Genomic DNA, 12629 nt, shown 5'->3' with positions numbered 1-12629 from the left:
CCAATCCCTGCGACAGGCAGGGACCCCTTCCACTGGAGCAGCTTGCTCCAAGCCCCTGTGTCCAACCTGGCCTTGAGCACTGCCAGGGATGGGGCAGCCACAGCTTCTCTGGGCACCCTGTGCCAGCGCCTCAGCACCCTCACAGGGAAGAGCTTCTGCCTAAGAGCTCAGCTCAGTCTCCCCTCGGGCAGGTTCAAGCCATTCCCCTTGGCCTGTCCCTACAGGCCCTTGTCCCAAGCCCCTCTCCAGGTTTCCTGCAGCCCCTTTAGGCACTGGAGCTGCTCTAAGGTCTCCCCTTAAGGAGCCTTCTCCAGGCTGCACCAACCCAGCTCTCAGCCTTTCTCCAAAGCAGAGATGCTTGAAGAGAGCTAAATTGAAGTTTAGTATGTGAGCTCCCCAGGCAGCAGCTTAGTTTGAGGCCAATTCCCTTCCATAGCCTGTGGCGCCAGAACAAAATAGGTGCAGAGTAATTGCCTTTTGCCTTCTCTGTCCTGATACTAGGATTCTGCAAGGTCGTGTGTGATGGAAAGCTGGCCTCTTCTCTGGCACGCGACAGATGGGGCTGCCCCACAGGACAGATCCTGGCCAGCATCACTGGTGCTCTGGGGGATCCATCTTGCATTGCCCTGCAGCTCTGCCCGTGTCTCATCAGCACAGGGCGTTTCACCACTTGTTGCTCAGAGCTTGTTTGCCCTGAGCACAGCCTGACCCTCCCGCCATCAGCCAGGTCAGCCTCATGAGCACTGATGGATCCCCAGCTCCTGACTGTGGCTGCCCCAGCCCTGCTGCTCTCCTTCTGGAGAGGTTTTATGCATCCGTGATGCCTTGCCCTTGTGTCCAGGACTGTTGGGAAGTCCAGTGAAGCTTTGCAGCCCCTCTTGGGGATAGGAGGGATTTAGGGGCTGAGACCAAGCCAGGAGTCCTGGTCTCAGGCCTCATACAGGTTCTGTGTTTCTTTGTGAGTCCTGGAAATAAGCTTCCTGGCATGGCAGGTAGTCCCCAAGAGCTGCTTTGGTTCAGGGTAGGGAAATTTCCTACTTTTGCAATGAAAAATGGGAATGAAGTGTAAGAGAACAGTGTGGACAGAGCAGAGAGTGCAGCGGGGCTGTGTCCCTGCTTTGCCACTGCCCTGCCAGGTGGCCTTCGGCTGCTGCTTCTCTTCCCAGTGACCCATTTCATGTCAGGAACGCACATTTCACACAGGGGAGGTAGGAGCAGCTCTGTGGCTGTTGTGGAGCGTTTACATCTTTCTGTGTTTAAAACCTTGTTGCAATTAGAAATTTCCCTCTGTTAAACAGAGGTACGTTTAAATTAAGAGATGGTTACGGCTGAGCATCTTTGGCTCTTGCAATAGGACCAAAAAATATCATGTCTCTAATAATATGAGGAGCAGGAGGACTATCGGGAGTTAAAAATGGTCCTTTGGTATTTTGGTGCTTTAGATTCAAGCGATCCTATTGTGTCTGTTTGTGCACAGGGCTTTTGCTGTGTGCTGCATGTGCCTGTAGAGCTGAATGTGTTTGCAGATGTAGTTAAGGAAAATTGATCCCGATCTATTTTTAAGGTAAAGTGTGTGTGGTGGGTAGGAGGTGAGGAGGTGGAAGGAAAGCTAAATATTCACGTAGCTCCGCTCTGTGTTTGAGAGCATCATCTAATACCGCCAGGCTCGTGGCAGCGAGGTGAGGGCGAGGAGCTGCGCTGGAGCCCACCCCTCGAGCAGGGGCACGGAGGCACCGGCAGGAGCGGGGCTGTCGCTTTAAGCTGCATCCCGCACCCAGCGGGGTCACTGGGGCTGGCGGCGTTCCCCGCATGGCTGCGCGCTCCGCATAAATCCCAGCGCCGGCAGCCGAGCGGAGCCGGGCAGAGCCCGCGGCGCTCGCAGAGCAGCGGAGCGGCAGCTCCGGAGCATCCGAGCGGCAGCAGCGAAGCGCCAGGCTCTGCCCTGCGAGCTGCGGGCATCCTGGCCCACGGACGGGGAAAAGTGGAGCCCGGGGAGGAGGTGGCTGCTGGGTCGGTGAGTAAAACTCGGGTTTGTTTGTGTTTCCCCCCATCCTCTGCAATGAGAGCCTACACCGGGAGTACAAGGAGGAGGCAGAGAGACAGAGAGAGGTTTACTCAGGCCAGGGCTCGGGTATTGCCTGTGTGTGCTTGGGGAGGGGGGTGTTAAGTTTTCAGGAGCTTCATTTTGAACTCGTGTTATTGATATTTTGTCAACTTTCTGAGGAGTGGATGCCAGCAGGGCACAGGCTCGGGGTCTGCTGATGTCTTGTAGCACAGCGTGCTGAGTGTGGATAGTGGCTCCCTGTGCCCGGCCGTGCCTCCTGGGGGTGGCTGGGGTGTCCAGCCCTGCCTTTTGGAGGGACCTAAGGATCGGAAGTGCTGTCCTTAGCAAAGACTGGACAAGCCTCAGAGCTTTGGTGACGCTGAAGGTGACGGTCTCATTAAGGAAGGGAGGCTCCAGCCGAGGTGTCGATGGTCAGGGACCGGGAGAGCCCCACTCCCGAGCCCAGTGTTGGTGCTCCAGACATTCCAGCTCCCGGTAAAACAGGCTGCAGCTTTCGGCCAGGGATTTGCTTCCATTCCTCTCCTGCAGCCCTGCTGTGCCTCCCGGGAGCCTCACTGCAAACCTCCCCTCCGGTGCCTTTCCCAGGTGAAGCAGTGAGGTGGGGACGACAGTTCAGTGCCTGATGCACCTGCGAGGTGAGGGCTTGGGGCTGTGGCCATGCTGGTGGTGCTGGTCCCTGCAGCGGGTTCCCCTGGGGTGAGGTTTTGGGGTAACGCAGGGATAAAGAGCCACGTGCAGGGGACAAGCAGAGAGTGGAGCAGTCTGGGATGAAGTGCTCCCAGCACCATCACAGCCCCACTCCTGCCTGGTGGTTTTGATGCCGGAGAGAGGAGGCGAGCAGTTGTGATGTGTCTGGTTTATAGAGGGAGAGGCAGATAAGGCGTGTAGATGTGTTGGAATGGATATCTGCCAGCCTGGGCAGACAAGCACCTGCTAGAACAAGGGATGCTTTCTCCAGGCACTGTCCATGGTCAAGAGCTTGGCCCTGGAGACCTGGTCCTGTCCCAGCTCTGCCACTGTGGGACTTGCACAAGTCGCTTCATCCCCAGGTTGTCTCCTCCCTGCAGTAAGGTGAGGAGAAGGAATCGTGGAGGACACGTTTAAATGCCAAGGTTTAAATGCTGCTCCCTGTTGGAGGGGGTGAGGGTAAGGGCTGTTGTGTTATCGCTGAGCCTGCTGCTGCCCTCACCCTGTCCCTGACCCGCACACACACCGGAGCAGGATTGCCTTCGAGCAGCAGCTCCTGAGCTGGATCTGCTGTGCCAGACCCGCCGGGGACCATTGCCGCAGGGCAGTGGGTCCTGCTCACAGGTAGGGCAGTGCTGTCCCCTCAGAAGGCTGGGCAAAGCTGGGGGAGAAACCTTTGATCTTGACAGCTCTTTGCTGCTATATTGGGGCAGGAGGGAGAGGAAGGGGACCAAAGGCAGCCCAGTGCCCCATGGGGACACCAGCTGTGAGGGGGGAAGCTGGTCCGTCAGAGGAGCAAGGTTTGGTCCTTGAGGTAGCTCATGAGAGCATCTGCAGTTTGGTTTGGTGGGTGAAGCTCCCTTGGAAGAGGACGCTTCACCCATGCATGGCGCATCGGGTGCTTGTGGCAGTGGCAGGAACCGCCGGGGGATGCACATGGCTCTGCCAGCGTAGAAATCCTCTGCCATGGTCCCTGGGGACCTCTGGAGCCCTGTCCCAGGGCAACCTTGGAGCGTGTTGCTGTGATGAGACAGGCTTTTGATTGGGGCTCAGCAGTGACTGGGTGAGCCGCATCCCACCCTGGCTGATGCTGCTTCCCCAGCTGCCCGGGCTGATTTTGAGCCCAGGAGGGCAGCAGGAAGCTGTGGGAGAAGCCACCATTGCCAGAGCTGTTCAGTGAGGGCATTTCTAACAGCAGGAGCTGGTGTGCAGGAGGGGAGCGCAGCCAGGGCTGGCGGTGGGTACGGGCTGCTCGGGTGCCAAGAGGAGACTGGGGACAGGGAGCTGGAGCAGGGCCACGGAGCAGAAAGCCCAGGCTGTGGTGCAAGTGGCATTGCCCTGCTCCACCAGAGACTGACTCTGGGTGTGTGGGGCTGGCCACGAGGATCCTCATCTGCCTCCACAGGGCCCTTGGGACCTCAGCTATGGGAGCACCACGTGAGATTAACATGAAATAATTAGCACGTCCTCTGCTGATCCTGGGATAGGGCTCAGGAGCAGGAATGTGTCAGAGGAGCTCTGCTCTGCAGAGACCCCGGTGGGCAGCGGTGTCCAGGGGTAGAAACCCTGTGGGGTTGTGGCTTCAGGTGTTAGGAGCTGGGAAACGGTTTCTTTCTAGCAATGATACCTTCAGCATTTGTTCAATGGTTTTCCTGAGTCCGAGTGAACATGGCCCCCATCACCTCCTGCTTCTCGCTGCCTTCCCAACACCCCAGGTGTGTTTTGTACATCCCCAATCCATCCTGTCAGGTTAAGAAGTCTGCTCATCCGCCGCAGATAAATGTATGCAAAAGCCTGGCCGCCTGTTTCAGGTGCCCCAGTCCTGCTCCCAGGCTGTCCTTAGCCAGGCTGCTCAGCATTCCAGTGAGCCAGCAGTGTCCAGGTGGAAAACAGGACCAAGCTCTGATCCCCACATGTGGCACCTCCTGGGACATTGTCCCTGCCCTGCCCGTGGTCAGGGAGCAGGAGCAGCAGCTCCGCACTTGTCGCACACAGGGAGAGGCGCGCGTGTGCCTGTGTTTGCAGCCAGAGCTGCCCCGGGGTGGTCTCTGCAAAGCCCTGGGTCCCTCTGCCCGGTGCAAACGGGGCTGTTTTACCTCTTTGCCCATGGTGGAGGTCGGCTGAGCAGAGACAAGTGGCACAAATAGGGCAGTTGTGGTGCTAGAGGCAGCGGATGGGCGGTGAGGCCAGGCAGGGGCCCCAGCCGTGGGGTGAGAAGTGGTCTCAGGGCTGGAAACCAAAGCGGCTGTGCAGGAGCCATGCAGGGCTCTGGGTCCCGGGCCCATGGTGACCGGTGGCTGTGTCCGTGCTGTTGCTCAGCCCCGTTAGGGGCTGCCCTGGCTCTCGGGAAGCCTCTGGACCATCCTGGACGTGCCAAGCGCTGGGCAAGCACAGCTCGGTAGCAGATGGTGGGCTCCAGGGTGTGATTGTGCATCCACGGCCCTCACAGCTCCTTCCTTGGGGCTAGGAACAGGCTGCGAGTGGAGGGAGCCGAGTGCCCCGTGCCTGTCACATCAGGGCATTTTAATTAGAGAGGGACGGGCCTGGGGCACGCTTTGGCTGGAGGGAGCAGCACCCATGTCCCGAGCTGGCCCCGAGGCACCAACCTGCTGCTTCCATGGGTGCTGCAGCGCCGGGAGGCACCAGGAGCGCAGCAGCCCCGTCCCACCCCACCCGTGCTCCGGCTGCTCCCCAGACCGGCTCAGAGCATCCTGCCCTCTCCCAGGCAGGTTCCGAGCAGGGATCCTGGCGCATGGAATTGCCACGTCCCGGTGGGATGCGCCCGGGGGAACGTGGTCTGTGGCGGGGGGGAAGCCCTGAGCCGGGGGCTCTGACCGAGGCGGCTGCTCCGTGCAGGGCAGGACTTCCCCAGGGAGCAGGGGCTGCTCTGCTTTACTCCGTGCGGTGCGGGGGGGAGGCTCGGTGTGAATGAGCCGCTTCCTCCGGCAGCCTGGAATGTGGGTCACGGAGCTGGGGTAGGTGCGGTGCAGCCCCGGTTCAAGCTCAAGGAGGCTTTGGTTTCCAAGGCGCAACCGTTGGTGGTTCAGAGGGTCTGAGCCGCCGCTGCAGCAGCAGCTCGGCACAGGGGGAGAGGTGAGAGGGGCTTTTCCCCTCCCTGATCAGCTCCCACATTGCTCGTGTTCCTCTCTGGCCCGCTGCTAATTTTGACGCTGCCCTAAATAGAAGCTGAGTGCATCTCATCTGCTCGGCTTTGCATACAGGAAAATTGGTTTCCTTCATTTACCGAATCCAACTTGTGGCTTTAACCCGCTCAGCTCGGGGCTCTCCCCGCTGCAGACCTCCCTTGGGGGCCTCCGTGTGCCTCTGCCCCAGTGCAGAGCTCTTTGCTGGGGATGGCACCGGCACCATTCCTGGTGGGGTTGGGAGGGCTCCAGTGGAGCTGGGCAAGGGGCTTCATGAACAGCCAAGGAGATCCCTGCTGAGAGGTCTGGTGCTCGGGGCCGGCTCGCCCTGTGCTCTCCATTGGGATGTGCTGCTCTCCAGGAGGGACCCAGAGCCCCTTCCCAGGCTGGCCTTCCCCAGCCGCACGCTGCAGTAGAGCGGAGCACAGGCAGACCCAATTGTAGGAGGTTCTGGTTGGTTTCTGTTGACGTATCTTCTCCAGCACATGGTGGGAGCAGCTCCGCACGCAGGGGCTCATCCTGAGCCCGGCAGGTGCCCTCTTACCGCTCTTGGGTTCCTATCCCGTTCAGAGTGGCTCCTTGGGGAGATTCGCTCTTCGGCTGCCCCGGACTCTGGGATCGCTCTCCCGGTGCGCGGCTGGACACAACGCGGCGCTTCCCAAAGGCTCCTGAGCCCTTGTGCGGCGCGACGTCAGCAAACCCCTGTCGGGCACCAGGTGCTGACCTGGGCTCTTCCCCCAGACCTGTGATTTTGTGGGGGCTGGAGCTCGGCGGCTGTCGGGGGCTGCAGACCCGGAGCACCGAGAGGAAGCGCTGAGGGTGCGGTGGCCTGGAGAGGTTAAACGGAGGTGGCCCCGTAGGAGGCCGGAGCTGGGTTGTGCACAGCGAGGGAAAGGGAGAGCTCGTTCCGGAGCCAGGACAAAGGCACCGAGCGGCCGCGGCCCCGGCGGGCTCCGGGCTTGGCGAGCGCGGGCCCGGCCGGGAGCCACCTCAGAACAGAGCCGGAGCGGGGCCGGCGCCAGACGGAGCCATTGGGCACCGGGAGCTGTCTGGGCTGCTCTGACTCTCTCCTCCTTTGCCGCCTTCCCAGAAAATCCACCGGAGCCCTTCGGAGGAGGAATGCTTCTTTGACCTGTTGAGCAAGTTCCAGAGCAACCGGATGGACGACCAGCGCTGCCCGCTGGAGGAATGCCCATCGGAGGCTGCAGAGGCAGCGGCCACACCGGTCCCTGCCCTGGGAGAGCGGATCTGTAAGTACCGTGCCTTTGCTACGGGAGCGATGCTGCTCCCGTGGCCTGGCGCAGCCGCTGCGGTTGCACTGGGAATCTTGTGATGTTCTTCCCCAAGCCTCAGCTCTCTGAACTGAGCAGCCCTTTGGCAATCCCCATCGTTATTTAAGGAAGGAAGAAACATTCTTATGTTAATGGTTGCTGAGGGAAAGGCTGGAGAATGCGAGCTGAGGCTTGGAGAGTAAGAGATGCAAAATACACTTGGATTTCCTCAGTACGGACCTTTAGAGAGTCTCGCCTTCGGAACACAGCGAGGCTGGCACAAGGACCTGGGCCTCTGCCAGCATCTCCAGGAGGAAGGTGCTGATGGTCAGTGCTGAGGGAGCCTTGTAAGAGCCTGGGGAGCTGGGGCCCACGGGGCTGGCGCGGGCTTCCCCACACAGCTCCAAGGGCTGCCAGGTCTCCTCGTAGGGTTGCCATGGAGGAAAGGGTCTGGATTTTGTACAGCTCTTGGTGATGGGTGCTCTGTAAGAACAGAGAGGCCAGAGCGATGCATAAACAATGGGAAGCTGCAGCAGGCAGCCCGCTGCCCATAGGAAGAACAGGGATAAATGGAGGCAGCGTCTGGTGAATGGATGGGACAGGAAAGGCAGCTCCGGGCTGGGTCTGCGCTTCGGGTTTGTGTCTTTCTCACAATGTGGTGTTGAGGACCTTTGTTGAAACAGAAAATAGTTCAAACGTGCAGGGTCACGCTCAGTCACCGCCGCACGGGGTCAAACCCCTCACTGGGGCCGGTGGAGTCATTTATCAGCTTCAGAATGAGCACTGAGTACGGACAGGGCAGGAGACCCCAACACCCCTCGAGTGCAGCAGGACCTGCGGCCAGAGGCTGCTCCGAGGGGTGGTGCTGAGCAGGGGCCGGGTGGCAGCGCGGGGCAGGTTGGGCTGCGAGGGGAGAAGGGGTTTGCCCCCTAAACTGAGGCTGTAAAAGAGCGCGTTTCCGGAGCCATTTCTGATGCAGGAGCGCGTTTGGAGGCGGGAGCCGGGCACTTCAGGGGGCCGAGTTTGAAACGTGGAGCTGTCCACAGAACGTACGAGCAGGCACAGGCTGGGTTCAGCTCTGGTTTGGTCTCAGCCTTTGGGACACATTGCAAGGTTTCTGTGTGAGCTGAAGGGGAAGAAACTCATCTGTGGGTCTGTGCTGAGGCTTCTACGTGTCGCTGGGCTCTGGAGGGATCCCGCTGTGCCGGGAGCATCCCTGCTCGTGTGCGCTGTGCTCGCCGGGCCAGGGCTCTCTGGGTTCTCCTGCGCTTGTCCTGTCCCGAGCACAGGGGCTGTTTGGGAGCTGCCAGGAGCCAAGAGGCTCCTTCCATTGAGCGCTGCCCAGGAGGCGTTCCAGGACTCGCTTTGCCCAGGTCCCGGCCCAGATTCTGCGCTGTGTTTGAAGCCCTCCCTTTGTCACTGCCCCACGCGAGCCCCTGGTGCTTGGTGAAGAGCCCCCTTTGTGCGGGGCAGCTCTGGGGCTGCAGCCCAAGGGAAAGGGTGCGCGTGGTTGCGGGATGGGGTCTGCTCCCTGTAACGCTCGTGCTTTGAGGGCAGGGTTTTGCGGTCACGTCACGGGCACTGGGGTTGCTCCCGCTCCCCTGTGCAGGGCGGAAGGTGCCGATGGTCCTGCAGGAAGGCAGCGTCCGGCCCGGCTCAGCCCCTGCCCCTTACCCCGGGTGGTTGGGCAGTGTTTTGGCGGTGAGGATTTGGGTGCCCTGCAGAGCCGTGACCCTGCCCTGTGCTCCTCTCCCCCTCCAGCGCAGTCCTCCCTGATGGCATCTCCGCAGACGGAGGAGTTCTTTGACCTCATCGCCAGCTCCCAGAGCCGGCGCCTGGACGACCAACGCGCCAACGTGGGCAACCTGCCGGGCCTGCGGATAACCCAGAACAACCTGGGGCACCTGCGCGTGGAGGGGGACGCCCAGGAGCCTGGGGACGAGTTCTTCAACATGCTCATCAAGTGCCAGGTACCGGCACAGGACGGGTACGGGGGGCACGGTCCCGCGATCAAGGGGGGCACCGGTTTCTCCCGCACAGGCAAAGGCCACCCCTGACCCCCACCCTGTGCACCCAGGCAGGGCCCTGCCGTTGCCTCCAGGCCCTTCTCGCTACCCCGTTCTGAGGGCTGTGCTCGGTCACTGCGCCACAGGGGAGCGGGTCGCCGCAGAGCCCCCTCTGCGCGGTGCCCACAGGGGCTGGCTCTTCCCCGATGCTGGAGCCACCAGCCCCGCAGCCCCGGCCAGGAGCGTGTGCTCCGGGCACCAGCCCCAGCCTTCACCTCCACACCAGCACTGTCCTGTCACCGCCGCGTCCTAACGCCCCTTCTCCCCCCCTGCAGTCCGCCAGGATCGACGACCAGCGCTGCGCGCCCCCGGACTCCATCCCCCGTGGACCCACCATGCCCGACGAAGACTTTTTCAGCCTGATCCAGCGTGTCCAGGCCAAGCGCATGGATGAGCAGCGGGTGGATCTGGCCTTGGCACAGGAGGCAGCGGAGGAGCGGCAGCGCTCCGGTTCCAGCTAAGAGCTGGGCTGGGCTTTGGGGGGGCTGCTTTGGTTTCATTTTGTTTCTCCTAAAGAAGTGTGGGTGGTTTCAAACCCAGGCTCCTGCACGGCCACAGACTGCCCTGCCCCTGCAGCTCCAGCACTGCCCCGGCTGCTCTCAGAGGTGTTGCGAGAGGCCCAGTGGATAGGGGAGAGTTTCTTAACACAGGGTTTTATAGGACACACGGACACTGTAACACCGGGCACAGCTGTGGCGGCCCCTTTGCTCATCACCTACAGACCCAGGAACTTGCGCTGGCAGCCAAGGAGGAGCCCAGCGCGGGTGGTTCGCTCCGGCCTCTGTCCCTTTATTTCCACAACACTTTTCATTTAATCGGGAAGGGGAAAGCACCTTTTCCACTTTGAAGCCTTCGTGTCTTGCCTGCATCACGAACCGCTCCGGATTCTTCCCTGGAACATCTTGCTCCGTGTTGTTCCTTCTGCAGGAGGAAATAAGCCCAAGTGAGAGGCCACACGAGTCCTTTCAAACCTCCTGCCCCCAGCAGCAGCCTCGGTCACTGGTTTGCTGAGGACGCTGCGGTGAGCCCTGCGCCAGCCCCTCAGCCTCTGCTCCTCCTGCGCCGCAGCCAGGCCCTGCTCACCTCTCGAGGACAGCGGCGCCGCGCAGCCCGGAGGGAACTGCCCCTGCGCAGCCCCACGGCAGGGCCAGGGAAGGGGCAGGAGGGCTCTGCCCGTTGGTTCAGGGCACACGGGGGCACCTCACTGCTGCTGGCGCCAGCGCCGGGAGGCCCACACAGGACAGCCCCGTGTGCAGGTGAGTGTGCCCAGGGCAGAAGCCCGCACTCAGCAGTGACTGCTGCGGAAGCCAGCGACGCTTGCTGGCCCTGGCTTGGCAGGAGGGAAGCAGAACCACCCCCTCCTCCCTGCGGGTCCCACAGCAGCCGGGGATAAGGGCCCGTTTCCCCCAGACCGGCGCGGAGCCTCCCCTGGACCCTGCGGAGCTTTTCTCTGGTTCTGACTCCAATGAATGGAGCCTCAGCAGAGCTCCAGCCTCGGGTGCTGGCTGGGAAGTCGGTTCCGCCCCCAACACAACTGCCAGCCTCTACCTTTACTTACATTCCTTCCCCTCTGCGAACAGCTGGAGAAGCCCCGTGAGGAGGGGAGCAGGGACCTTCAGGCCGTGGAGCGTCGTCTTTTCTCTTCACCACCTTGGACTTCAGCAGCTCCAGCACCGAGTTCTGCCCAAGCAGAGCTGCTCCTGCAGAGAACAGATCAGCACTTTGTATTTGCAACGCGTTTGATGGAGACGTCTCCCCCCGCAGCAGGACCCGGCCCAGAGCCGCTGCCGGTCGGGCACTCACCGGCCTGCACTGCCCACGGAGCTGCTGCGGGGAGCTCGCAGCAGGGGCCCTGGGCTGTGTCCCTGAGAGGACGCCGAGCACGAGGCTGCCGTGGCCCGGCTGCAGCAGCGCTCAGCCAGGCGCTGACCTGGAACTGCCCACGAGCCTTCCCGGGTGTTGATTATTTGCCATATACTTGAATGTACGAGCTTATTTATTTTTTACCTGTGCATTTGCTAATGTCATTTTAATGGGGAATTTCAACCCCAGGTACTTCCTTTTTTTTTTTTTTATTCTAAGAAATAATCTGCCAAATGGATTAATATATTAGAAACGAATAAAGCTCGAGGGGAGGGGTTGTGCTTAATAAATATTTGTGTCAAAGCTCCAATGACCAAGTCACTTTTCATTATTTCTGGGCCTGCAGCTAGGGAATGGGGCTGGGGTGGGTGGTGCTCTCTGGTGGCCGCTGGCACCATGGGGAAGGGCTAAGGAAAGGGTGTAAGCCCCCACCCGCACATCCCTTTACTGAAGATCGCAGGGGACTGAGGGAGCCTCTTCCCTGCCCGGAGGGAACACACAAAGCCCTGAGCATTCCCTGCCCAGAGCAACGGCCCAAGCCCAGGAGGCCCCAGGACCGCAGGGGCAGACCAGGCAGCCCTGCAGTGGCCAAATCCGGCTTTCCTCGGGCAGCTTGAGCCCTCCAGGCTCTAGGAAAGCGGCCGAGCTTCTCCCCTCAGGCTCAGCTCTGTCGCGCTGCCTGTGCCTTGTTTCCCCAGCGCAGCTCCCCGATGAAAGGGGCAGCGAGTGCTGCGCAAAGCCCTGGCGTCCGCCCTTAGCAAAGGTACTCACGGAGCAGCAGGCAGCACCATGAGCGCCATCGCAGTGGGGTGAGCCGGTCCTTGGGATTCGCCAGGAGGGGGTCCGGGAGCAGCAGGTTTTGGATCCTGAGCCCTGAGGGGATAAAACCAAGTCACAGCTGCTCTTCCCACGCCCGGTAACTGGTGCTGCCAAAGTCCTGACCAATGAAGAGCCACCAGCTCCTTCCCATCAGGTGCCGGGACATGAGCAGCTCTGTGCTGGGGGCCTGTGTGTGAGCTGGGGACAGACCCAGGTCCCCAGTGCACAAAGGACGGAGGCTGAGCGGCCCCGGAACAAATCCCTGTGGGTGTCCCCCCCCCCCAGCCCTCCCCTCTCCCACACCGCCAAGGCGCCCACAGAGCTTGGGCCCACACGGGGATGAGCTCTCCTGTGCTGACATCCCCGCGAGAGATGCGGGACTGTCGGCGCTAACACGGCCGCCTCGCCGGAGCTGCGGCGGTAACGCGCGAGTTACGCAGCGCAGGGTCCCTGGTGCAGGGCCGGAGGTGAAGAGCAGCTCAAAATCCAGCAGCTTCCAGCAGAAAACAGCCCCTGCTCTCTGGCACGCAGCTGTGCCCGGGCCCCAAGGGGCACTGGTGATACACGGCTGATGTCAGGCCTGTGGGGGTTCTGTATTGCTCACCTGCCAAGTCACGTCAGGGCTGAGGCCCTGCGCTTGCCTCAGCCCTCCCCAGAGCCTCGTGCTGCTGCTTCGGCCACCGCTGAGCTCCATTTCGCTGGAGGGGCTCAGCCG

At 61.3% G+C, this 12629-nt stretch overlaps 1 protein-coding gene across 5 annotated transcripts in view; it reads left to right on the top strand.

Annotated features, from left to right (window-relative positions):
* GPSM1 (G protein signaling modulator 1) overlaps positions 1 to 11405 on the top strand; it is a 71186-nt gene extending 59781 nt beyond the window's left edge. For 3 of the 5 annotated variants that reach the window (XM_065695995.1, XM_065695993.1, XM_065695996.1), the window contains 3 exons: positions 6986 to 7145; positions 8928 to 9136; positions 9508 to 11405. In XM_065695995.1, the coding sequence (XP_065552067.1) occupies positions 6986 to 7145; positions 8928 to 9136; positions 9508 to 9693 (555 nt within the window). In that variant the 3' untranslated portion in view covers positions 9694 to 11405. Of the gene's footprint in view, positions 1 to 1776; positions 2015 to 6985; positions 7146 to 8927; positions 9137 to 9507 lie in introns of those variants that run through there. The other 2 variants (XR_010616201.1, XM_065695997.1) reach the window with 2 other exon arrangements.
* The last annotated feature ends 1224 nt before the right edge of the window (positions 11406 to 12629 follow it).

The sequence above is a fragment of the Lathamus discolor genome, chromosome 15 (genome assembly GCF_037157495.1).
Source record: "Lathamus discolor isolate bLatDis1 chromosome 15, bLatDis1.hap1, whole genome shotgun sequence".
Classification (NCBI taxonomy): domain Eukaryota; kingdom Metazoa; phylum Chordata; class Aves; order Psittaciformes; family Psittacidae; genus Lathamus; species Lathamus discolor.
Note: the sequence above shows the minus strand (reverse complement) of the source record. Positions and strands in the feature narration are given on the sequence as shown.